This window comes from Lynx canadensis, chromosome C1, assembly GCF_007474595.2.
Source record: "Lynx canadensis isolate LIC74 chromosome C1, mLynCan4.pri.v2, whole genome shotgun sequence".
Classification (NCBI taxonomy): domain Eukaryota; kingdom Metazoa; phylum Chordata; class Mammalia; order Carnivora; family Felidae; genus Lynx; species Lynx canadensis.
In genome coordinates, this window is record NC_044310.1 from 183,483,833 (window position 1) to 183,508,386 (window position 24,554).

General features: G+C 39.4%; 1 protein-coding gene across 1 annotated transcript in view; it reads right to left on the bottom strand.

The window, feature by feature from the left end:
- The window catches only part of RFTN2 (raftlin family member 2), a 67,501-nt gene that overhangs the window by 3,265 nt on the left and 39,682 nt on the right, over window positions 1–24,554 (bottom strand). The window contains exons 7-8 of the mRNA XM_032594459.1: window positions 24,309–24,412; window positions 9,885–9,963 (exon numbers count right to left, since the gene is read on the bottom strand). Of these exons, the coding sequence (XP_032450350.1) occupies window positions 9,885–9,963; window positions 24,309–24,412 (183 nt within the window). The remainder of the gene's footprint in view (window positions 1–9,884; window positions 9,964–24,308; window positions 24,413–24,554) is intronic.

Consider the following 24,554-nt stretch of genomic DNA (forward strand, 5'->3'; position numbering starts at 1 on the left):
AGTATTAAATTTAATACAAGCATTGGAACCTTACAGATCTACTCTTCAGGTACTGGATTTGAGAATGGCACATTTTCTCTGGCATTGGGACACTCATCAGTGAGGAGATAGCCTTTTGGCTGCAAGAAGGGCTGACGGGTACTGCCAGACTGGGCTCCTTTCTCAAGCCTGGCTACTGGCTCTTTCCCACATGTATAAAGAATTCATTCATTCTTGAATGACCTCTCAATGCTGACTGAAAGAAAATAGGAAGGCAGGGGTGCCTGGGAGCACTTGGCTGCCTGGATCTTTCCTTCTTCACCAATGCCAGGGCCAAAAGTAAATTTTGCAATAAATTCCTTATTGCATGCCAGCCAATAGAGGCCAACTCTCACATACTCAGTGAGAATTTACTTTTTAAAAAGATTTTTTTAATGTTTATTTATTTTTGAGAGAGAGAGAGAGAGAGAGAGACAGACAGACAGAGCATGAGCAGGGAAGCAACAGAGACAAAGGGAGACACAGAATCCAAAGCAGGCTCAAGGCTCCAAGCTGTCAGCACAGAGCCTGACACGGGGCTCGAAATCATGAACCGTGAGATCATGACCGGAGCCAAAGTGGGACACCCAAGCGACTGAGCCACCCAGGTGCCCCATAGTGAGAATTTTCCTAATAAAATGTGGGTATTATTCAGAATAATAAGATATTCTTAGTAATTCACTTATAGATAAGTATTAATAAGTAAACAGCCACCAAATGTAAATTTCACATATTAAAAGATAACACAATACCTAGCAACTCTAGGTTGCTAGGTAACTCTAAAAAAGATTTCAGAACAAACACTTTTATTTTCTTTTTTTACCACATGACTCTTAATAAATACATCTTCAGCAATGATATTGCCTCCCCTACTCTACTCTCACTCCACATGAAGGAATAGCTTTTACAGCAGATCAAATTGCAATGTTCTTCTAACGTAGAGTGTAGGAGTCTGAAGCTCAACCAGTCCTGAGAGGTCATCTGCTTTAACCCCTCATTCTATGGAGGTAGGACCCAGGCCAAGAAGGAAGATAGGATTTGTCCAAGGTTAGGGAGTTTCTGGCCTTGAACTGGAGCCCAAGGATCCTATTTCATTCCCTTCACACTACATTATCCACAGCTACAAATTTATGAGTAGACTTAATGGTCAAAGATTTGTGTGTTTTCCAAATAAAATTTTCCTTCAGTTACAAAAATAATACATGTTCAGTGTAGAAAACTTGGCAAAAACAAAGAAAAAAGCACAACCTACCCACAATCCTATCTTGCAGAGATACCACTGTTAAAATCTGGTGTATTTTACTATTTCTTTCTCTAAATATGTATGTATTTGCTTATGTCCACATAAATGTATACAGCTCACGTTTCTACTTAGCACTGTATTTTGAATATTTCTCTAAATCAATAAGGAGAAATTTTCCACGCTACATTGCCAGGCTTATTCATATATCTTCTCACTTTTCTCTGATATTTTCACTATAAAATTGGAGGAAATTATACAAAGATCTGGATGCAAATGTCATCCTTGATAATGTCATCCTTGATAAAATCCATTAACTTTTGAGAATCATTCTCATTTGCTAAAAATGGGTGATTCATTTCAAATATATGAGACCCAGTGACAAGTCAGTTGATTTTAGAGTATCCTACCATTCTGGCTTCCATTTTTCACTGTCAGTGTCTTAAAAACAAAAACAAAAGAATGAAGTCAGAATTACACCAGTAATCATAAGACATGGTCAGTGTTGTGATGAACAGGGTAGAAGAAGAGCTAAAAGATATGGTTTAGAAATAAAAACAAGGAGTGGACATTCAGGACTTCTCTTCCTTGTATGTCTCAGGCTTGGGAGAAGATCTCCCATACCTTGTCTCTGTATGTCTCAAGCTGAAGTGTAGCTCTAGTACCATTTGGAAGAGTTAGAGAAACATGCAGAGACACTACCCCAGCTTGCTCACAGAACTTGTTCCTGGGTCATTCCAGCTTGAGGTTGTCAGAATCATTCAAAACTGGTAAGGAAAGGGGTAGTGGACAACTACCTTTCCAGTCAGTTTTCCTATCCACCTTCTTCTCTGCCGTAGTGTGGGCGCATGACCCAATCACATCCAATCAGAGTCCTTCTCTGGGATTGCTATATGGACTCTAGGATAAAGAAGCTCTTTCTTTTTGTTGAAGTGGCCACACTCACCTCATTAGAAGCCCTCTGCACATATGCACCTAGAAGCTGAAATAAACAGATGAAAAAGAACACCCTGGTAATGTGGAATCTCTGGTGTCAGTGCCTGAGGGCTTGGTTCTTATAGCTCTTTATTGATGTTGTAAGCTATGCTGGTATCCTTTCCACCTAGAAGCTAGTAAATTCCCTTATATACACACAGGCTAATCTGAGCAGGGTTTCTGTCCCTTACATTCCCAGGGATACCAATAGATAAGAACACAGGTGGCCTAGAAGAGAGCTGTTCTCCAGCCTGAACATTGTCCTGTGGCAACAGGGACCACTCTTTCTCTTCTGCTCACACCAGGAAAAAAACCCATTTACTTTAAGTGGAAAGCATTCCCTAGATGAAGAACCTCGTTAATGATAAAGCAAAATGCTTTCATCTTGATTTTTGCATAATTTTCTTTGAGATACTCGATGCCTTCTATTTACACTAGCACTTGATTTGATTTCACATGGATTTCAATCAAGGATACTGACAGCTAATGAATTAAGTATGACCCTTATGGTTTTCAAATAATTTCAAATCAACTTCAAATGACTGAAAAAGTGAGAACGAAGTTTAATAATTGTCTCACTGTAAGGTAAAAAAAGAAGTTAATGTGTACATTAATATTTCTTAGTATTCATATATGATTTTATTGTAGCTACCTTGGAAAAGATCTGATTTAGAACATTTTTCTGGCTGCTGCTCCTTCACTTCTTGGTTTGTGTTGGAGAGCTGATTCAACAGATGTGTCCAAGAAGTCTTTACCTCTTGAAATCATTCATTTTGAGATATATTTAAAGATAAGAATATTATTTGAATATTATTTTGCTCTCAAGAAGAAAAATAAATTAAAATGGAAACCATTAAAATTAAACTCCTGTCTCCCCGGGATCTATTCTCTCCATTTTTCTTTTAATAACAGAACTCCTCCTGGCAGTGCCTTGCAGTTTTGAGCTGGCCATGTGCTATTTCACCATGTTACCAACTCCCGGTTTCCCAGATTACATTTCCCAGTCTCCCTTGCAGATACCTGTGGTGACATAAATAAGTTCAGGTCAATAGGATGTGAGAAGAAATACGTGACTTGGGGGTCAGTGCCTTAGAAGCATGCCTGGGACTCCTCTTTCCTGCTTCTTGCAGGCTGAACACAGCAACAACTGTGGCAGCAGCCCTGGGTCCAGAGGCAGAAGCCAAATGTGGAGGGCGGCAGAGCTGACCTGTCATGAAGCAGAGCCTCGCCCCACCTGCTCAGCTTCAGACTATGATGACAGAGAGACCCTTCTGTTGTGTTTAAATCATTCCTTATGGGTCTTTTTTGGTATAGCATCTTAGTAACTAGTTACCAATTAATAATGAATGAATAAGTTGTTGGGTGACTAATGCTTTTCAGCTTAATTTTCCCCAACTTTCATATTAAGAAAAATTTCAAGTATACAGAAAGTTTAAAGGACAGTACAACAAACACCATATACTCACTACCTAATTCTAAACTTGTTGATAATTGTGCTATATTTCTCATATATACATATGTTTTTTAGAACATCAAAAAACATTCCCGGGGCACCTAGATGGCTCAGTTGGTTGAGCGTCCTACTCTTGATTTGTGCTCAGGTCATGATCCCAGGGTTGTGGGATCAAGCCGCTCATTGGGCTCTATGCTAAGTGTGGACCCTTCTTAAGATTCTCTCTCTCTCTCTCTCTCTCTCTCTCTCTTTCTCTCTCTCTCTCTCTCTCTCTCTCGAGGCACCTGGGTGGCTCAGTCGGTTAAGCGTCTGACTTCGGCTCAGGTCATGATTTCACAGTCTGTGAGTTCAAACCCTGCGTTGGACTCTGTGCTGACAGCTCAGGGAGCCTGCTTCCGATTCTGTGTCTCCCTCTCTCTCTGCCCCTCCCCTGCTCATGCTCTGTCTCTTTCTGTCTCAAAAATAAATAAAAACATTAAAAAAAATTAAAAAGATTCTCTCTCTCTCTCTCTCTCTCTCTCTCTCTCCCTCTGCCCCTCCCTCTCTCTCTCTCTAAAATAAAAAAAAAAATTAAAACAAATTAAAAAAAAAGAATTCCTGCATACTAGCTGAAAGCAATTTTTAGCTGGAGAAAATGGAGGGTCGTTAGGCATTTCTAGATTGTTCTTCAATTTCTCCATAGAATTAGTAGTGATTAATCATCTAGTATTGAAAGAAAAACATTTCTACTGAAAACAAAAGCAACATTTCACTTCTCATGACAAGGCAATGTGGCAAGCCCACTACATGTTTTCTCACTGAATCTTCCTCACAATCCTGTGGTAAGTACCAATGTTGTCCATCTTTTACAGATGAGGACACGGAGGCTTGCAGATTGTGACACACACACACCCCCCCCCCCACACACACACACTATCCCCTGGCATCCTTTTCATGTTTTGTTTTCTGCTCCTAAGAACACCACAGAATGGAAACTCTATTCTGAATTAGTGGAAACTAAATACTTTTAAATGACCTTTGTTTCTTTTAAATAATTATCAAAGGGAAGTGGGCTGAAGAATTTAACTGAAATAGAGACTTTTAGGTAAAAAAAAAAAAAATCAATGAATTTTGAGTATTCAAAAGAAACAAAAAAGTTAAGAAAAATATTTTGGAAGAAAAGTTGGGAACATTTTAATAGATGGAGGTAAAATCCTGGTTGGAGTCTTTTATTCTACTGAATGTAAAATAATTGAATTTATTTAGAGGCCTCTCTCCAAAATAAAGAAAAATACAAATAGATGAAAGGAACAAGACAGAAAGACCTTGGTTTATCATCCTGTGTAGCCTTACTTCATAAGAATTTCATTACCCAAGGACAGTCTTTAATGAAGGACAAAGACGTAAAAAATTTAGTCTGTGTGATTTATAAAGCAATCCTTTAATTTTAAAATTATTATATACTAGGGGTGCCTGGGTGGCTCAGTTGTTAAGCATCCGACTTCGGCTCAGGTCGTGATCTCGTGGTCCGTGAGTTCAAGCCCCGCGTTGGGCTCTGTGCTGACAGCTCAGAACCTGAAGCCTGCTTCTGATTCTATGTCTCCCTGTCTCTCTGACCCTCCCTCCATTCATGCTCTCTCTCTGTCTCAAAAATAAATAAACGTTAAAAAAAAATAAAAAAAATTATTATATACTACAAGTGTATAGTTCTATAAATTTCAACACTTATATATAGTTTTGTGTAACTATAATAGGACATGTAACAGTTTCATTACCTCCTGCAAACTCCCTGTGTGATCCCTTTATCACTTCCCTTCCCCAAATCCCTAATTCCTAGCAACCACTGACCTGTTCTCCACATTATATCATTATCTCTTTGAGACTATCATATAAATGGAATATTTTTTATTATTTCTAAATTGCAATATGATTAACATACAGAGCTATATTAATTTCAGGTGTACAAACAGTGATTCAACAATTGTATACATTACTCAGTGCTCATCATGATAAGTGTACTCTTTTTTTAAATATGAAATTTATTGTCAAATTGGTTTCCATACAACACCCAGTGCTCATCCCAACAGGTGCCCTCCCCAACACCCACCACCCACCCTCGCCTCCCTTGATAAGTGTACTCTTAACCCCCATCATCTATTTCATCCATCCCCCTTCCCCCAGCCTCTCCTCCGCTAACCATCGGTTTGTTCCCTATATATAGGAGCCTGTTTTTTTGTTTGTCTCTTTTTTTCTTTGTTCATTTGTTTTGTTTCTTAAATTCTACTTATGAGTGAAATCATACAACATTTGTCTTTCTCAGACTTATTTCACTTAGCATCATACTGTCAAGATCTATCCATGTTGTTGCTAATGGCAAGACTTTGTTCTTTTTTATGGCTGAGTAATACTCCATTGTATGTATATACCACACCTTCTCTCTCTATTCATCTATTGATGGACACTTAGGTTGCTTCCATATCTTGGCTATTGTAAACAATGCTGCAATAGATATAGGGGTACATATCTCTTTTTGAATTAGTGTTTTCATATTTGTGGGGTAAATGCCCAGAAGTGGAATTACTGGATCATAATGGTATTTCTATTTTTAAGTTTTTGAGGAACTTCCATACAGTTTTCCACAGAGGCTGCACCAATTTATACTCCCACCAATAGTGCACAAGGATTCCTTATTCTTCACATCCTTGCCAATACTTGTTATTTCTTATCTTTTTTATATTAGCCATTCTGACTGGTATGAGGCCATCTCTCACTGTGGCTTTGATTGCATTTCCCTGATGATGAGTGATGTTGAGCATCTTTCCATGTGTGTGTGGGACATCTGTATGCTTCTTTGGAGAAATGTCCGTCTTCTGCCCATTTTTAATTGGATTATTTGTTTTTGTGCGTGTGTTAAGTTGTGTAGGTTCTTTATATATATTTTGGATAGTAACCTTTTATCAGATATGTCTTTTGCAAATATCTCCTCCAATTCAGTAGGTTACCTTTTTTTTTTTTTTTTTTTTTTTTTTTTTGGTAAAATTTTCAGTCTGTAACCTTTTGAAACTGACTTCTTTTAATCAGCATGCTTTTGCAATTAATTCAACTCCTTGTGTATATAATTATTTCATTCATTTTTATTTCTGAGTGGTATTTTATTGTATGAATGTACCATAGTTGTTTAGCCATTCACCTGTTGAAGACACTTGAATTGTTTCCAGTTTTTGGAGATTGTGAATAGAACTGACATTAACATTTCTGTTCCATTTATATTTCAATTTCTATTTCTCTAGGGTGAATACCCAAGAGTGGTTTTGCTGGGTCATATTGTAAGTGTGTGTTTAACCTCAAAAGAAGTTGCCAATTGTTTTTCCAGAGTGGTTGTATCATTCTGCATTCCTACTAGCTTTGTTTGAATGTTCCAATTGCCCTTCTCCTTTGCTAGTTCTTGGTATTGTCAGTATTTTTTATTTTAGTCATTCTCAGTGGTGCAGAGTAGTATCTCATTATGGTTTTCATTGCATTTCCCTAATGGCTAATGATTTAAATGACTTTTTAAATGCTTATTTCTCATCTACATCCTTGTTGGTGAGGTGTCTAAGTCTCTACGCTATTTTTTAGAGTTGTTTGTTCAGTTTTTAGAGTTCTTGGTACATTCAAGATACAAGTTCTCTGTCATATATGTGGTTTCAAGGTTTTTTTTCTCCTAATCCATGGTTTGCCTTTTCACTTTCTTAAAAAATTCTCAAGCTATCTGGAAAATTGATTAAAACATATCTGTGAAATAAAAAAACAAATTCTAAAAGTAAAGGTCTTAAACTCAAAATGGATTAAAGACCTAAATGTAGGACCTGAAACCATACAAACTTCTAAAAGAAAACATAGGCAATCATCTCTTGGACGTTGATCTTAACAACATTTTCCTGGATATGTCTCATCAAGCAAGGATAACAAAAGCAAAAATAAACTATTGGGATTACATCAAACTAGAAAGCTTTAGCACAGCAAAGGAAATCATCAACAAAATGAAAAGGCAACCTACTTAGAGGGAGAAGATATTTACAAATGATATATAGGATAAGAAGTTAACATCTAAAATATATAAAGAATGCATACAACTCAACACCAAAAAAAAAATAAATAAATAAAAGTGTGATTAAAAAATGGGCAGAGGACCTGAACAGACATTTCTCCAAAGAAGACATATAGATGTCCAACACACACATAAAAAGATGGCTCAACATTCACCATCAGGAAGTAGAACTCAAAGCCACACACCAGTCAAATTGGCAAGGATGTGGAGAATAAGGAATCCTTGTGCATTGTTGGTAGGAGTGTAAATTGGTGTAGCCACTGTGGAAGACTGTATGGAGGTTCTTCAAAAAATTAAAAATAGAAATACCATTATGATCCAGTAATTCCACTTCTGGGCATTTACCCCACAAATACGAAAACACTAATTCAAAAAGAGATATGCACCCCTATGTCTATTGCAGCATTATTTACAATAGCCAAGGTATGGAAGCAACTTAAGCGTCCACTGATAAATGAATAGATAAGGAAGGTGTGGTATACACACACAATGGAATATTGCTTGGCCATAAAAAAGAACAAAGTCTTGCCATTAGCAAACAACATGGATAGATGTAGAGAGTATAACGCTAAGTAAGATGAGTCAAAGACAATACCATATGATTTCCCTTATATGTGGAATCTAAAAAACAAAAAAAGCAAAAAATTTAAAACACAGAGAATAATAAATACAGAAAGAAAATTGGTGGTTGACAGTGAGAAAGGGGTGGAAGGACGGGCAAAATAGGTGGAGGGGATTAAGGTATAAACTCCAGCTATAAAGTAAGTAAGTCATGAAGATGAAAAGTACAACATAGGAAAGAGAGTCAATAACATTGTAATAATGTTATATGGTGACAGATGGTAACTACACTTACGGTGGTAATCACTGCATAACGTATAGAATTGCTGAATCGCTAAGTTGTGTACCTGAAACTAATATAACCTATGTCAACTATACTTCAATATTAAATATAAAATAATAAATAAAAGCTAAAATTAAGAATGAAAAAAAGTAGCTTCAGAGGTCAAGACAGAGAAGATTGCACAGGTGTGTTGCAATATTAGGCACACCCACTTCCAAAAAACTTTTCCTTTACCCTCTTATTTCAGTACCTGAGGCCTACAAATTAAACTAACAAAAGATAGATTAACAGGAGAAAAGATTTATTTTGGATGTACATGGGGCTTCACAGAGAAAAAGTGAAAACCCAAAGAGGCAGTTAGACTGAAAGCTTATACATGATTTTAACAAAGGATGATATTGTGGAGAAGTGACTAGACAAAGGAACAGGGTTTTGAGCTTCTATGGGCAGCAAATTGTGGAAAGGTAAGTATATGGGGAACCTAAGGGAAGATCAAGGTTATTTTAGTAAGATTTATTTATGTAGACCCAAGTCAGTGCTGTCTCCAGTGAGGAATCATCTCTAGTGATTAGGAGTCTTCTCCTATTCCTGATATAGGAGAGGAGGACAACTTTACAAATGGAAATTTATGTTACCTTTTTTAAAAAAAGATTTTATTTTTAAGTAATCTCTACACCCAATGTGGCGGTTGAACTTAAAAAGAGTCACCTGCTCTACCGACTGATCCAGCCAGGTACCCTTACGTTAACTTTAAAAAGGGAAATTTATGCCCCGTTTTTATGAGAAAGGGAGAGGGTGGAAAGTTACTCCTATGTCTGTGTTTCTTAATTGCCTTCAGCTCAAAATAATCCTTTGCCAAAGTGGCAAATTTGGGGGTAACATATTTTGATCCCCTTTGGAACTGTCTCATGTCACCTGTTACTGGCACATTTCCTTTGTTGTTATGTTGTTTTGGAGATTATTTCCATATCGAGTCCACATTTCCTCATCTGTATTCACCATTTAGAATTACAACGTGAGTTTAAGGATTAACTGCTTCCATAGAACATTTGGTTAATAAAGCATTGGGACACCTGGGACTCAGTTGGTTAAGCGTCTGATTCTTGATTTTGGCTCAGGTCATGCTCTCACGTTCGTGGGACTGAGCCCAGTGTTGGGCTCCACACCACCGCTTGGGATTCTCTCTCTGCCCCTCCTCCGCTCGAGCCCAACTTTGAGTGTGTGCACTCTCTCTCTCTCAAAATAAATAAATAAACTTAAAAAAAAAAGCATCAGTTTTACTCACTTCTGGTGTTTGAGCAGCTGAATTCCACATAACTGGTCTCTGAAGGAACACAACCTGCTTTGTAGCCAAATTCCCTTCACTGCAAATTAAAACAATAGCATTAGTATTTGCGAATTAGTAATCCTCTATATTTCGTACTTGGCTAGAATATTCCACCTGTATTCTTTGTAAAATAATCTTCTTATTCAAAAATGATTATAAATATGATTCTATATAAATATGATTCTATTTGATTCCTAAGGAAAAACAAGAAAAAATGCCTAAAAAATGAATATAGTCATTACAAAAGAAAAATTTGTTTAAAAGTTGTAATATCAATGTGCTAACGTAACTATTTTATCTTCTTTTGCCCCCTCCTAATCTTCTTTATCAACATGTGAATTTCTGCAGGTCTGTAACCACTACATATTTGCATTTCTGTGTTCTATACTTTTCACTGAACACCCTTTCCTTGTTTGTGCACTGGTGATCGTATTCTTAATAGCTTCAGATTATCTCAAAGAATTAAGATACTAAAATGTATTAAGTCTTTCCTATGTGACTGGAAAATTAGGTTGTTTCCAGTTTTTTTGCTACTTTTAAATAATGTTGCTATAAAATATGTATAGTCTTCCTTATTCTTATGACTTATTTCCTTGAGATAAATTCTTAGGAGTAGGATTATTAGGTCAAAAGGGTATGATTTAAGCTTCTTGGTATGCATTGTCAAATTTGCCTTATAAAAAGAAGAGACCAATTTGGGCTGCCACATGTGAGAGATTGTATATACATTTTCAATTGAAGGACTTGAGCCACAGCTAGTTTTATTTTCAGATGCTTCTTTGTAGTCAGCTACTCAGTATTCTCCTTATTTAACTATCATCATGGCAAATTACCCCTTGCCAAAGACTACTTGGGGTTTGTATTTCTCTGAAATGCTTTTCACAGTCTCCATGGATTTATGGGGAGGAGTGTCTGTAGCTAATGTTGCTCAGTTACGACTTTTATTATGCAAAAAACCCAAACAAAACCTCACTATTAGCTGCATTTTATGCTGAGCTCTTTTTCTGGAAGACAAACGCAACATTGAAACTCTGGCCCTAGTGGTATATGTCAGCCCCACACCATTTGAAAATCCCCAGTTTACTGATACTGTTGAATTTTGAGAAACCGGAAAATTTCCCCCAGAGTGTTACTGAGAGACTGCTGCTTTTTTATTTTTATTTTTAAAAGAATGCTTCTAGTCTAATCTCATTTTAGTTTGATCTTATCTTCGATTAGAAGAAAAGACTTGGTATGAAGTACAGTTGACCCTTGAACAACGAGGGGGTTAGGGGCATTAACCCCCTCCCTGCCACAGTCAAAAATCCATGTATAACTTTTGATTACCCCAAAACTTAACTACTAATAGCCTGCTGTCGACTAGGAGACTTACTGATTATATAAACAATCAACACATAATTTGTATGTGGTGTGTATCATATACTGTATTCCTACAATACAGTAAACCAGAGAAAAGAAAATGTCATGAAGAAAACTATAAGGAAGAGAAAATACATTTACAGTTTTGTACTATATTTATCAAAACAAACCTGCTTATAAGTGGACCTGTGCAATTCAAACCCATGTAGTTCAAGGGTCAACTGTATATTGTAACTTTTGGGAACAATCATCAGGACACATGGGTTATGACACAGGCATACAGGGAAGGAACTAGCAGTGTAGAGAATAGGCTGTCTGTTTGGGAGGTACAGAATATGCTGGAAAAGGCTGAAGCTTTGGAGCCTAAGAGTTCCTGGGTTCAATCCCAACTCTACCATAATAGCTGATGAGACCACCTAATAGCTGGTAAAATTTGGCAAAATTTTAGACTCTCTGCACTTCATTTCCTATCATGACTTTGTGAAGGATAGATATGTTGATGTGCATGAACACCTTCACTGTGCCTGCCACTAGAAGAAGTACAACAAATGTGATTTCCTTCTACTTTTTCTATCTGTTTAATGAAATGTAGGGTGGAGTTAAGTGGGAGGGAAATGTCCCGGAATCAAAAATCCCTTCCAGAGAGAAAAGTCAAGGGAGGGAGAGGGTACCCGAGAATACAGAGGACATTTCTGGGTAATGGTCAAAGTGTGTGATTCAGGTAGAGAAACCCACGAGAGGACCAGGCCTCGAGCTATGGAAAGATGAGAAACCATCAGGGCAGAATTACTCTTCTTGAATAGAAAGCAGGAGAAGGTCAAGGTAGGGATTGTGAGTGACCCTGGAGTGAGTTCTTTCCAACACATTATAGGATATGAATATACATGAAATCTGAATGTCCTAGGATGTGATGTTTGACTTAGAGCAGGCTTCTCAACCTTTACTAATGGGGTAAAATAGTAAATGCAGAGATAGCTTCTTTGCTGACTGTAATAGGACAGTCTTCACATGCCCAGATAAGGCTGTGGAAGGTCAGCATCTTCCCATCTCTTGGGGAGGTCCTTAGAACAAGTTCTTCAGTTTGAAATATGTCTGAGATTGCTATGTCCCTAGTTTTCTGAGGGCCATTCTGATTTTTTTTTTTACAGTGTTAAGTTTTATTTTTAAATTATTTTTAAGTTTATTTATTTGAGTAAATCTCTATACCCAACATGAGGCTTGAACTCACAACCCAGAGATCAAGAGTTGCATGCTCTTCTGATTGAGCCAGCCAGGCACCCTAAGGCCATTCTGATTTAAAATAGGTCTTACTAATTATCAACAGTAGTGGAACTGTGGAAAGAGCCTAAATGTCCATGGACTGATAAATGGAAAGGTTTGGCATGCATATATATATATATATATATATATATATATATGATGGAATATTACTTAGCCATCAAAAAGAATGAAATCTTGGGACACCTGGGTGGCTCAGTTGGTTGAGTGGATGACTTCAGGTCAGGTCATGATCTCCCAGTTTGTGAGTTGGAGCTCCACATCAGGCTCACTGCTAACAGTGCAGAGCCTGCTTTAGATCCTCCTTCCCTCTCTCTTTGCCCCTCCCCTACTCGTGCTATCTCTTTCTCTCAAAAATAAATAAGCATTAAAAAAAAAAAAGAATGAAATCTTGCCATTTGCAATGACGTGGATGGAGCTAAAGTATATTATGCTATGCGAAGTAAGTCAGAGAAAGACAAATGTATGATTTCACTCATATGTAGAATTTAAGAAACAAAACAGATGAACATATGGGAAAGGGAAAAAAAAGAGAGTGAGAGGGAAACAAACTATAAGAGATTCTTAAATACAGAGAACAAACTGAGGGTTGATGGAGGGAGGTGGGTGGGGGATGGGCTAGAAGAGTGATGGGTGTTAAGGAGGGCACTAGTGACAAGCCCTGGGTGTTGTATGTAAATGATGAATCACTAAATTCTACTCCTGAAACTAATATTGCACTGTATGTTAATGAACTAGAATTTAAACTTGAAAAAGAAAAAAGAAAATAGGTCCTGCTATTTTCAGAACATCTGTGAGACATGGACCTCCTTTTGGTTTAGAGAATCTAAGCATGGTAGAACTAAGGGACAGAAGCCTGACAGAGCAACAACTATCTGAAAGGGTGAGTGCCTCACAGCCTCAATGGCTCTGGAGGTAATTCTGTCTGCTGAGCTGGGATAGGATATTTGTCCTGTAGCACAGTTTCTGAAAGGATTTGACTGGTGGTGTCATTACTTGACCAGGGAGGGTTCGCATGCCCTGGATACTCAGAGGACAGGGCCTACATCTCCTATTCCCTACAGCAATTTTCATCCAAAAAGTGTTAGTTAACTGAGTAACTTGGTGTTTTTCTGAGAGGAATTTAAAACTCTTCACATCCTCTTCCAGACTATTATTAGTGGACAGTCATGCTTTGATGTCATAGAAAATGAACACAGCTTCTGAGAAATGGCAGATTTTCACAGAAGTGCTGAAAGAGTTCTGGCACAACCTGTGTTGGTCAAGAGCATAAGCTTCAAGGATAAGCTGGCCAAGGAAATAGTCTGCAAAGGTGTAAAACCATCCACTAGTTCTTCCTTTCTGAGGGCAGCAAATAATCCCTTGTGCCACTGTCAGCATGAGGGACGGGTCAGCCACTTCAGGCCTGGAGAGGCTAAGTTCCCTGCAGGCAATGATGGGGAGCAGGGTGAGGTATAAAAGGACCCAGATGGGGGAAGGGAAAGGAGGGTCATTAGAACAGAAGGACCAGGAAAGTATCATGACTCTAGAGGCCAAAGTCCATGTGCGACCTGAGGCACTGGTCCAAACTGAAGGAGATAAAACAAAGGTCGGATCTGTTAGGCCTAGCGGAAAATGCAGTTGGTGGGAGAAGCCAGTGTCAGATCCACGCATCTCACCAGACCGAACCAGGCGAAGTAGAGTGAAAGGGTAAAGCCTGAGTCAGTGTCAGGTTCACACCTAGAATCAGACAAACACCAGAGGGCAGGTGTGGACCTAGAAGAAGCAGGAGAGGCCACCAGTATTGCTGTTGTCCCTGGGACATGGGCTCTTTTGCTCTTTGTCTTGGTATTATGCTCACCTCTTAATGTGGGCATACACTACTATAGGGTCTGGGGAGTGAGCATAAGCGTAAGGAATCAGGCCACAGATGGGGAAGAAAATGAGTTTTTGACCAGTTCTACAGCTTTACACTACAAAATGTGGGGACACATCCCCTTTATGTGATATATTTATTGGAGAGGATGTTGAGTGTGGGGGAAACAGCATGTATATATGACTCTAGAGTCAGACCAATGCTGAGTTTCCATCTGAGTTTTGCTGCTTACTAGCTATGTGATGCTGAGCTAGTTACTCAGACTTTCTGAGCCTCCCGTTTCTCTTCTGTAAAACGGGTGGTCCAAACAATATCTGTGAGGTGATGGAAGTAAAGTTCTTAGCACAGATCCTGGAGCACAGTAGATGCTTTATAAATGTTTCCTTCTCTCTTCCCTACCGTCTTCTATGCCTTTCATATGAAAGCAAAAAGAAGACTTTCTATTTGGGTGTTGTTTAAAGGAGAGAGGTTTGCTATGGCATCAACAGACTACTAAGAAAGAGACTAGCTTCCCAACAACAGAAGATCTCATGGACTAAAGTAAGAAGGGTAACTTGGAGGGGCGCCGGGGTGGCTCAGTCGGTTGAGCGACTGACTTTGGCTCAGGTCATGGTCTCACGGTTCGTGAATTTGGGCTCTGTGCTGACAGCTCGGAGCCTGGAGCCTGCTTCGGATTCTGTGTCTCCCTCTCTCTCTGCCCCTCTCCTGCTCACACTCTCTCTCTCAAAAATAAATATAGGTTAAAAGAAAAAAGAAGGGTAACTTGGATTTGTGTAGTGCTTTTGGCACACTATTTTCCTTGTTAATGAACACTTTTGCTTCTTATGATAGCCACCCCCCTTTTTAAAAAGGCTTGATTTTTAAGTAATCTCTACACCCAATGTGGGGCTTGAACCTAGAACCCAGAGATCAAGAGTCACATGCTCCACCGACAGAGCTGGTCAGGCGCCCCTCTTATGATAGCCCCTTGAGGTGGGCAGAGAAGATATTATTTTATCCATTTTATGGGTAAGGAAATTGAGACTCAGAGTTTTTAAGAGTTTTGTCTTGGGTCTTCTCTATTTCCCACAACACCATACTATCTCTACAACAAGTGTAGAATGAATTCAGTAAAGCCCTGACTACAGAGAAGAGTGGCCTAATTTAATTCCATTCTGCTGGAACACTTTATAATGAATGGATAAGCATAGACTACTTTGCAAAAGTTCAGATTTTTATGTAGCTTCTCCCAAATGAATAATTTCAGCTTATAATGTGCAGGGTTTGTAGTGGAGAATAGTGAAGCAAATAAAAACAAGTGTTCATTTTCTTCTGGGCCAATTACATTATTTAAACAGACCACACAGGTCCTGGTGTTCATATGGTGAGAGAAGGAGAGAGGGGGCAAGTTCTTGACTCTTGGCATTTAAGCACCACATATAAGATGGATCATTGAAAGCTTTTCCTTAAAAAAATTCCCTCTTTGGGGGCACCTGGCTGGCTCAGTTTGTTAAATGTTGGACTCTTGATTTTGGCTCAGGCCATGATCTCATGGTTTGTGAGATTGAACCCCATGTCGGGCTCTGTGCTCACAGCGTGGAGCCTGCTTGGGATTCTCTCTCTCCCTCTCTCTGCCCCTCTCCAACTTGTGCTCTCTTTCAAGATAAATAAACATTAAAAAAAACATCTCCCCATGAATTCAGTTAAGAGAGAACAGCACTACTTAAAACAAGCAAGCAACAAAAACAAAATTAAAAAGCAGTTCTATCACAGTTTGATAACATCTTTAGTGGTATTTAAGCTTTTAGGTTATTTTTGCAGGAAGTTATTTATAAGGACAACATTGGGCAAAAGATTTAAATAGGTGCTTTACAAAAGAAACATCCAAATGGCCAATAAACATATGAAAATGTGCTCAATCTCAGTAGTAACTAGGTAAATACGAATTAAAACCACACCGACATCATACTGTATACGCACTAGGATGGCAAAATTTAAAAATCTGACAATATTTTTTGTTGGAGCAATGGAAACTTCATATTCTGATGTTAGGAGTGTAAACTGCAACATTCTAGTTGGAAAGAGTCTGGCATTTATCTAATAAAGCTAAAGAAATGCCCTATGACCCAGCAACACCACTTCCAGATCTATTCGCTTGAGAAACTCATGCCCGTGTACACTAGGATCCCTGCTCCTGTTCAGGATAGCACTGCTTGTCATAATCAACCATTGGAGCCAAACATAAAATTCCATTTGTGTAAAATTCAAAAACAGGCAAAACTGAACTGTATACAGTTTAGATACACATGCAAGAGTGATAAAACTCTTGGGCAAAGCAAGGAAGTGATTATCCTAAAAGTTGGGATGTCACTCTGAGTGAAGGGAGTAGATGTGATGGGGAAATACGTGGAGTGCTTTCAAGGTTCTGATATTGTTTCTTGTCCAGTAGAAACGACACAAGTGTTTACAATTATACCTATTTGTGTTTTGTGCACTTTATACTTGTATATTTAAGAAAAATTGTTTTATGAGTACAGGTAATGGTGACATGAAGGAGAATGGTTGTAGATTTACACATGATAAAAATGATCCCTCCCCTTTCACATTTATTCTTTGGTAAAAATCAGTCTTGAATTCTTTGGGTTTGATTAGAAGAGGTCTTTAGGAATTCATTCACCTGTACTAACTTTCCCTGGAATATATCTTGCATTTTCCTGTGTTTTTGCTTAAGATTTCCAGAGAAAGGAAATAATTTGTGGTACCCATACTTCAACTTTCTACCTTCTATGCACATAGCAGGCATCACTAATTGATTGATCACTGCATTCTTTTTTGCTGAGCCTGGTTCTAGTCTCAGAATCCTTGGTTTTATAGTGTTCCAGGCAGCCACTACCAACAGACTAGTGCTGCTACATGAGATGAAACAGAATAGTAAATAGTTAGTCCTATTTGCCACAGGGAGTATTCTCCTCTCTAAAACTGCTTTCAGAAGATCTGTTCTTTCCTAAAGTTCCCCCTCAGACACACAGCTTTCGCAGACCTGCCCTCCTCCTTCAATGAAGTCCCCTAGCATATTCACCTGCTTTATACTCAACTCTTCATTATTGCTTCCCTAAAAAAGACTTTTTAGATATTTCTCCCCAAATTCCCCCCAATCCCATTAAATTTTAATCCTAAAGATATGCTGTGTTTGTGTTTATGTACCGTGACCTTTTGGAGGGCCACCAAACCACTGTAGTATTTAAGATTTTTTTACCTCCCCTTTTCACCCCCTTGGGGCAGTATCACCCCTATTGAGAATACATGCTCTAGACCTCCACTGCAGGACTTGTCATGAGCTGTTCTGCATTAGTTATTTGTAATGGTGTTGTGTCTCTAAGCCAACTATGAGTTCCTTCCTGGAAGCCAGAGTCAGCCCCTAGAGTGAGTAAAATATTGCCTTGTACATATCAGGCACTCAATAGATATTTGAGTTGAACTGAAAGAACATTTTCAAATAAAATGCAAAAATGTGATTCAGTTTGAATACAACTGAAATGGTTCTAAATGAGTGGCTTATCTGTAGCTGTTTAGTCATTTGTGGGATAAAAATACTCTTGGGGCGCCAGGGTGGTTCAGTTGGTTAAGCATCTGACTCTTGATTTCGGTTAAGGTCATGATTTCAGATCTCGAGACCAAGTCCCGCATTGGGCTCTGTGCTGACAGCATGGAGCCTGATTGGGATTCTCTCTCTCCCTTTCTCTGCTCCTACCCACCCCCCCACTCATGCACACACTCTCTTAAAATAAATAAATAAACTTAAAAAAAAAACTTTTATAAAGAGCTTTCATTTATGATTGTAGAGTTAGACTAGAGGAAACAGAATTGTTAGGTTAATTTGTATTTTCTGATCAGTTTTGTATCATTTAATTAATTAATTAATTAACTGCCATGTTTAATGTTGCAACTTAAAAATAAATGAGTAAATTCTTGCTTTTAAAATATAAAATAAAATTCATTTTGAAAGCAAAGTTATAAAATTAATTTTCACATGCACCTTTATAGCTACGTGCTTGGTCACAGCTCCTTTGGCTTATGACCCTGATTTGTTTTTCAGGTATTAATATGAGTGTATTAAAAACTAAAAAGAGCACTCCCACAGTTTAGCTTCTCCCAACCCTCCTGCCTGACAAAATGTCAAAAATTGAAGTTCAGATGAGGAAGTGATAACTGGAAGTATCTACAATAGACAAATTGACTATTTTGAAAAACGTGGCCTTGGGGCACAGTCGGTTAAGGGTCCAACTCTTGATTTCATCCCTGCCTTGGACTCTGTGCTGATAGTGTGGAGCCTGCTCGGATTCTCTCTCCCTCCGTCTCTCTGCCCCTCCCTCCCGCTCATGCGTGCTCTATCTCTGTCTCTGAAAATAAAGAAATAAACTTGTTTAAAAAGTGGCCTTATCAAAATGCTGCTCACTGCAAGATTACTATGAGCTTAACTAGGAATTACACCATACTGTTTCTACAGAATTTAAATTAGGAAGGGAAGAGAAGCACATTAGAATGAACTAAACACGAAACCCTAGCCTTTCCCTGACTGTGTATAAATATGCAGCTCTGCTTTGGCTGCCACTTGAGGATTGAGAGGAAATCATTGGTACACGAAAGTGTCTCAAGTGACTGCACAGACTTACTCATGCTTCTGGGCTGTGGTGACCACAAGGCTGTGGAACCTTTTCTGCAAGGGCTGCAGAAAATGGAAGAGGGAGCAGGACTGCCAGCATCACAGTGAGAAGACAATTTTCTCTTTTTGTTATTCAGATCTTGTTCTTAAGGATCAGATGTTTTTATATTCTCAGAACAGTATAACATGATTCATTGTACCCCCAAACCCCTGCTTTTCAATTCTGTCTTCTGAGATATAAATGAAGGCGTATATCTTTCTTCTATATTGTATTCTAAAATGCTTTCATGGTCCCTCTGCAAGGTTATACTTCAGTGTTTTTCTGAAAGCACATCAGAATTACCGTGGGTTCCTGTTAAGATGCCCCCTTCCCCCATCCCTTTCCAGATGATTATTCAGGGAGAGGGGAATGACCTTGCTGGTTTGAGGGAGCCAAACAGAGGGAACTTTGGCTCCCCTTCCATTTATTCTGGTGATTATTTTAAGGGCAGCAATATTAGCTGCTAGTTCAGCTAATTTGATCCTCTACCAGATTTTCCTTGAATTGTTTAATGTCAATTTTCATGTTGATTTCTTGAAAAGAAAAGGATTGGGCCCATTTGTATAATTACATAGTGATAACGATTAAGAAGGGATGCTGGCAAGTTTTCACAGCTGACAGCAATAATCCTGGAATAATGTAGTGTTATCTGATTACCACATTATCATGTTTCCATGGCAATGTGGCCTTCAACCTTGGTGGTGTGATATTGCTTAGGATGATGAAGCAACAACCTCAGTGTAAGGACACATTGGGAAAATATTTTTATGTCATCCAATGACATATTTGGGTAATGAAAGAAATGAAGGGAAAATACCTTATCTACAGACCACTCAAGTTATGGTTTAGGTGATAGAAGAGTGGGGAAAAGTTGAAATTGCTGAAGACATGATTGTGTACAAGATGAAAATATTTAAAGAAGAAAGTTTTCACTGACAATGGTTCTAACTCATGTTTTCAGACATGTGGGCCCCAAAAGAAAGGTCATGACAGTTATTTGTTTTTCTGGGTATGAGTATGTGTGTAAGCTTATGTATCTTTATAGTGATGTTATTTATTTCTGCTCCTTTACTGACTTGTAATCATCAGTGCTGATTTAGTATATAGTGAATCACAGTATTTACACTTTCTGAAATATCCTGATTTATGACAGGCTGAGTGATCATGCTTGGATAACTGGTTTCAACTTCAGGATTTTGGTTCTGCTAAAGGATTAGTTCCTATAGAATGTTTGGTTCACATCCCAGACTCTTCTTCTAGACTAAAAATTTTTAGGCTCTATCCTCCACTTGGACCAAGATGAATTGTATGTGGTATCTTCTTTTTTTTTTTTTTTGTATTTAAATGGTATTTTTCTTTATATTTAAAGATGACATGATTGACAGTGAGTACTATCTTTGTGTGTACTACAGCAGCTAAGACAAGCATGTGACTGACAGAGATAGCACATTTGGACAAGAATAAGAAGGCAGAGGATAAACCGGTTTTATCAACAATCTTTGTTACTGGATAGTAACAATGAACCTTGACTTTCAGCCTATAGCATCTACCTTGCAGGCACTTGGAAGAACACAAGTTACAAGACGTAAAGGATTAAAATAAACATCAATATTGCACAATATTCCTGAGTACAAAAGAACAGTAGACACTGTTTGTTCTAGTGTGCCTTGTTGCAAATGGGTGATTACTGCTAAAAAGTATTTTTCTACTATTTTCGTTTATTTATCTATTTATTTATTTTTAGAGAGGGAGTGTGCATGTGCGTACACATACTTGAGACCTCTTCTTTACCACCTTTGGTCTCAATCCTGTCTTCAGTCCCAAATCAACCAGGTGGGGCAGAGACAGAGGGAGAGAGCAAATCCCAAGCAGGCTCCATACTGCCAGCATAGAGCCGGACATGGGCAGCACAGAGTCGGACATGGGCAGCACAGAGCTGGACATGGGGCTTGACCCCATGAATCCTAAGATCATGACCTGAGCTGAAATCAAGAGTCAGACACTTAACTGACAGAGCCACCCAGGTGCCCCTGTACTATCTCCCATCCAGGGTAAACAGCAGATTCTAAATGGAGACCTGCTAAATGGTGATGCTGCTTTTTAAACTCATTTTAAACTTCACTCAGGTGAAGATTCCGTCTAACTTTGACAGTCTTTACTCCTCTTTTTAACGCTGCTGTACAACCTATACTTGCCCAGGTATGTAAGTTTGACCTGCCATAACCCAAGTGCAAGCCTGGTTATATACTAAATTTAAGCTTAACCAGACACAGGCTCCTTCACGGCAGATACAGCTGTCACATTTTTTAGTAATTGATTGATTTTTTACTCTTTAAAATTAGTTTTTTTTTTAAATCACAGAATATGTATTCCTTGTAGAAAGTCAAATAGCAGAAAATGTATAAAGACAAAGCAGAAACGCCCACTTTCCCTGTCCCCTACCCATAGTCCCAGAGCTAATCATTCACTAGAATTTGCTATGTAGCTTTTTAGCCTTAACACACACCATTCCTAGTGACAGACATCTATACTGTGTCCATTTTTTTGCTGTTCGAAACAGTCACTTTATGAGCAGTCCAGCAACTAGCCCTTTTGCTATTTAAAAAAAAAATTTTTTTTTCAACGTTTATTTATTTTTGGGACAGAGAGAGACAGAGCATGAACGGGGGAGGGGCAGAGAGAGAGGGAGACACAGAATCGGAAACAGGCTCCAGGCTCTGAGCCATCAGCCCAGAGCCCGACGCGGGGCTCGAACTCACGGACCGCGAGATCGTGACCTGGCTGAAGTCGGACGCTTAACCGACTGCGCCATCCAGGCGCCCCCCTTTTGCTATTTTAATTACAAGATAAGCCTTCACAAGGAGGGTGTGAAAGGCCTACTGTGACCCCACAGCACCTCAAGGGGAACAGGGGTACAGGAGAATCTAGAACAGTGGAGAGGCAGCGGTGTTATCTCTGCTTCAAAGACAATGTACAGCTACTCCTTGTTCCAGTGAGCCCTTTCCTCATCAGGGAAGCCTGTGACTTCATACAGTCTGACATGCAGGACAAGGTGGTCCAGTCAAGTGTGGCTCCGGTTTCCACAACCCTCCCCCTTCACATTATACTCGGTCTCAATCCTGTCCTCAATCCTAAACCAACCAGAAGCAGGAGATGCTGAAGGAACTTCAGCTTGTGTTTTCTGGCTCAGCACCCAGCCCAGCAGGCTTGCTATCTAATCAGTGCCCAAGCAGTCACTCATACTTCAAGACAAAACTATTTTTTTTTTGCATTTTAATTTTAAATAAGCTCCATGCCCAGTGTGGGGCTTGAACTTGCAGCCCTGAGATTAAGAGTCACATACTCTACCAATGGAGCCAGTCAGGCATCCCAAGAAAAATTTAGACTCAGGAGAGTAGAATCCCTGAGTGAATGGGAGGGAGGAATGATGAATATATTTTTCACTGGGGAAAAAGGAACACGAAAGGTTCAGAACTCAAGAGTACTCTTAGGAAGAGCTAACTGTAATGGGCCAGATGATATCCTAAATTTCACACCAGTGAGAACCATCAAAAAGAGATGAGAAGGCCAAATACACAAGTTATTCTGAGGGAGAGTGGGCAGTGGGATAGGCCAATGCTTGGGCATGGCTATGAGGGGTAGAAAGGCAGGGAAGAGGAGTTCCTTTCTCACTACCTCCTGCACAATTCTTCTAATGTTAAGGAGTTTCAGAGGCTTGTGAAAGTGCAGATTCATGGTTTCACCCTCAGAGCTTCTGACTGTTCCACTGGGGTGGCCCTCCAGCATTTGTAGGTGCATAGGCTCCCCAGGTGTTTCATATTGCTTTAAGACCAAATCTTGTGAATTACCACTGTATTGTGACCTGACAGCTATGTCACAGATTTAAACAGTTGGGAACTAATGCTTCAGGATGTTGTCATTCACAACTTGAGTACAGTTACCAATAGATCCCGGAGAAGAAAAGCAGATTAATTGCTTATTTCTAACCCCTCCTTTTAAAGCTTGAGTATCTTTAGTCTGTATCAGTCTTTGTCTCTCTTCCCACCTGAAGAAGATGCAGCTTTAATATAAAGCCATGCCAATCAAATGTTTTTACAGTGTGTGGGGAAGTTGGGATACTGGACAGGGGTAGGTTGCAAAACTGGGAAAACCAGAGGAGGCAGGAGGGTGGGTGAGACTGAGAAAGGAGGAGCTGCCTCCTTCAGTGACACCTGCCAATAACTTAAGAGTGTTGAACCGCAGTTGACACTGCTAAAGGGTAAGGCCACGTGGTACTGTGCTGTCCTTGGCAGGTAGTTACTGGCCCAGGCAGGACCACGTTGGCACTCGATCATTTTCTGGAGGCCAAAGAAGGTAGAGGGAACATCTCTGTGTCCAGGGGACAGCAAAGCTCTTTATACAGAAGACTTAATTGGTTTCTCTCGTTCTGTCTCTAAAAAAAAAAAAGTACGATTGACTAAAGGGGAAAAGGAAAGGTTGGTATTTGTGAAGTGATGGCACTTTGGTTCTAATGTAGGCAGTTTATTTTAGTGGAAACAGCTAATGAGTTCGTGCTCCAGGGGAGAGCTCAGCCACCTTACCAGAGGGGAGAGGTGAAGGCAGCAGTGCCTGGGCTCCTGCCTCCCTTGGTTTGCGCGCACAGTGCGGAGGGGGAGGACAAGAGGTCTACAGAGGGGCCTGAGTTGTTCTGTTTGCAGAGTTACATCAACTCAGTCTTCACTCTAGACATTTTTTTTTAAGCTTATTTATTTACTTTCAGAGAAAGACAGCACGAGCTGGGGAGGGGCAGAGGGAGGGAGAGACAGAACTCCAAGAAGGCTCCACACTCAGCAGAGAGCCTGATGTGGGGCTCGAATTCACCGACTGTGAGATCATGACCTGAGCCGAAATCCAGAGTTGGATGCTCAACCGACTGAACCACCCAGGCGCCCCTTGACTCCAGGCATTTTGAGCTGCCCTGAGCTGGGAGTGGGTCTTGCGCCCCTGCCTGGCTCTGCTTGCATGCCCTTGGGGAGGAGATGTTATAGTTTGTACATCTATAACTTGAGGGGATTAGATTAGCTGATCTCCAAGGTCCATGAAATCAGATTAGAAGTTCAGTGAAATGCTTTTTGTAGGTATTAAATAAGCATTTGCTGAATCGAGTTATCTAACAAATGAACTATATTTTGAATTAAATGAGAGTTTGTAAGGCTACTCTGGTATTACCTGTCATGTCGCAGTATAGGTGTAGGCAACACGCTTGTCAGGAGCCATCCAAACTCAGCGAGAGTGTGCAGCAGAGGGCCATAATCCGTTTTGATTTCACAGCCCTGCATGAATAAGCATAAGAGCTCATAGCCTTAATGGCAAGATGACCAGCAACACAAGTGATTACAATAAAGGGTGATGGGTGTTACAATAAAGGGAGTTCATGCTCCATTAAGTACAGTTTCATCAGCTGCAGTCTTCCTG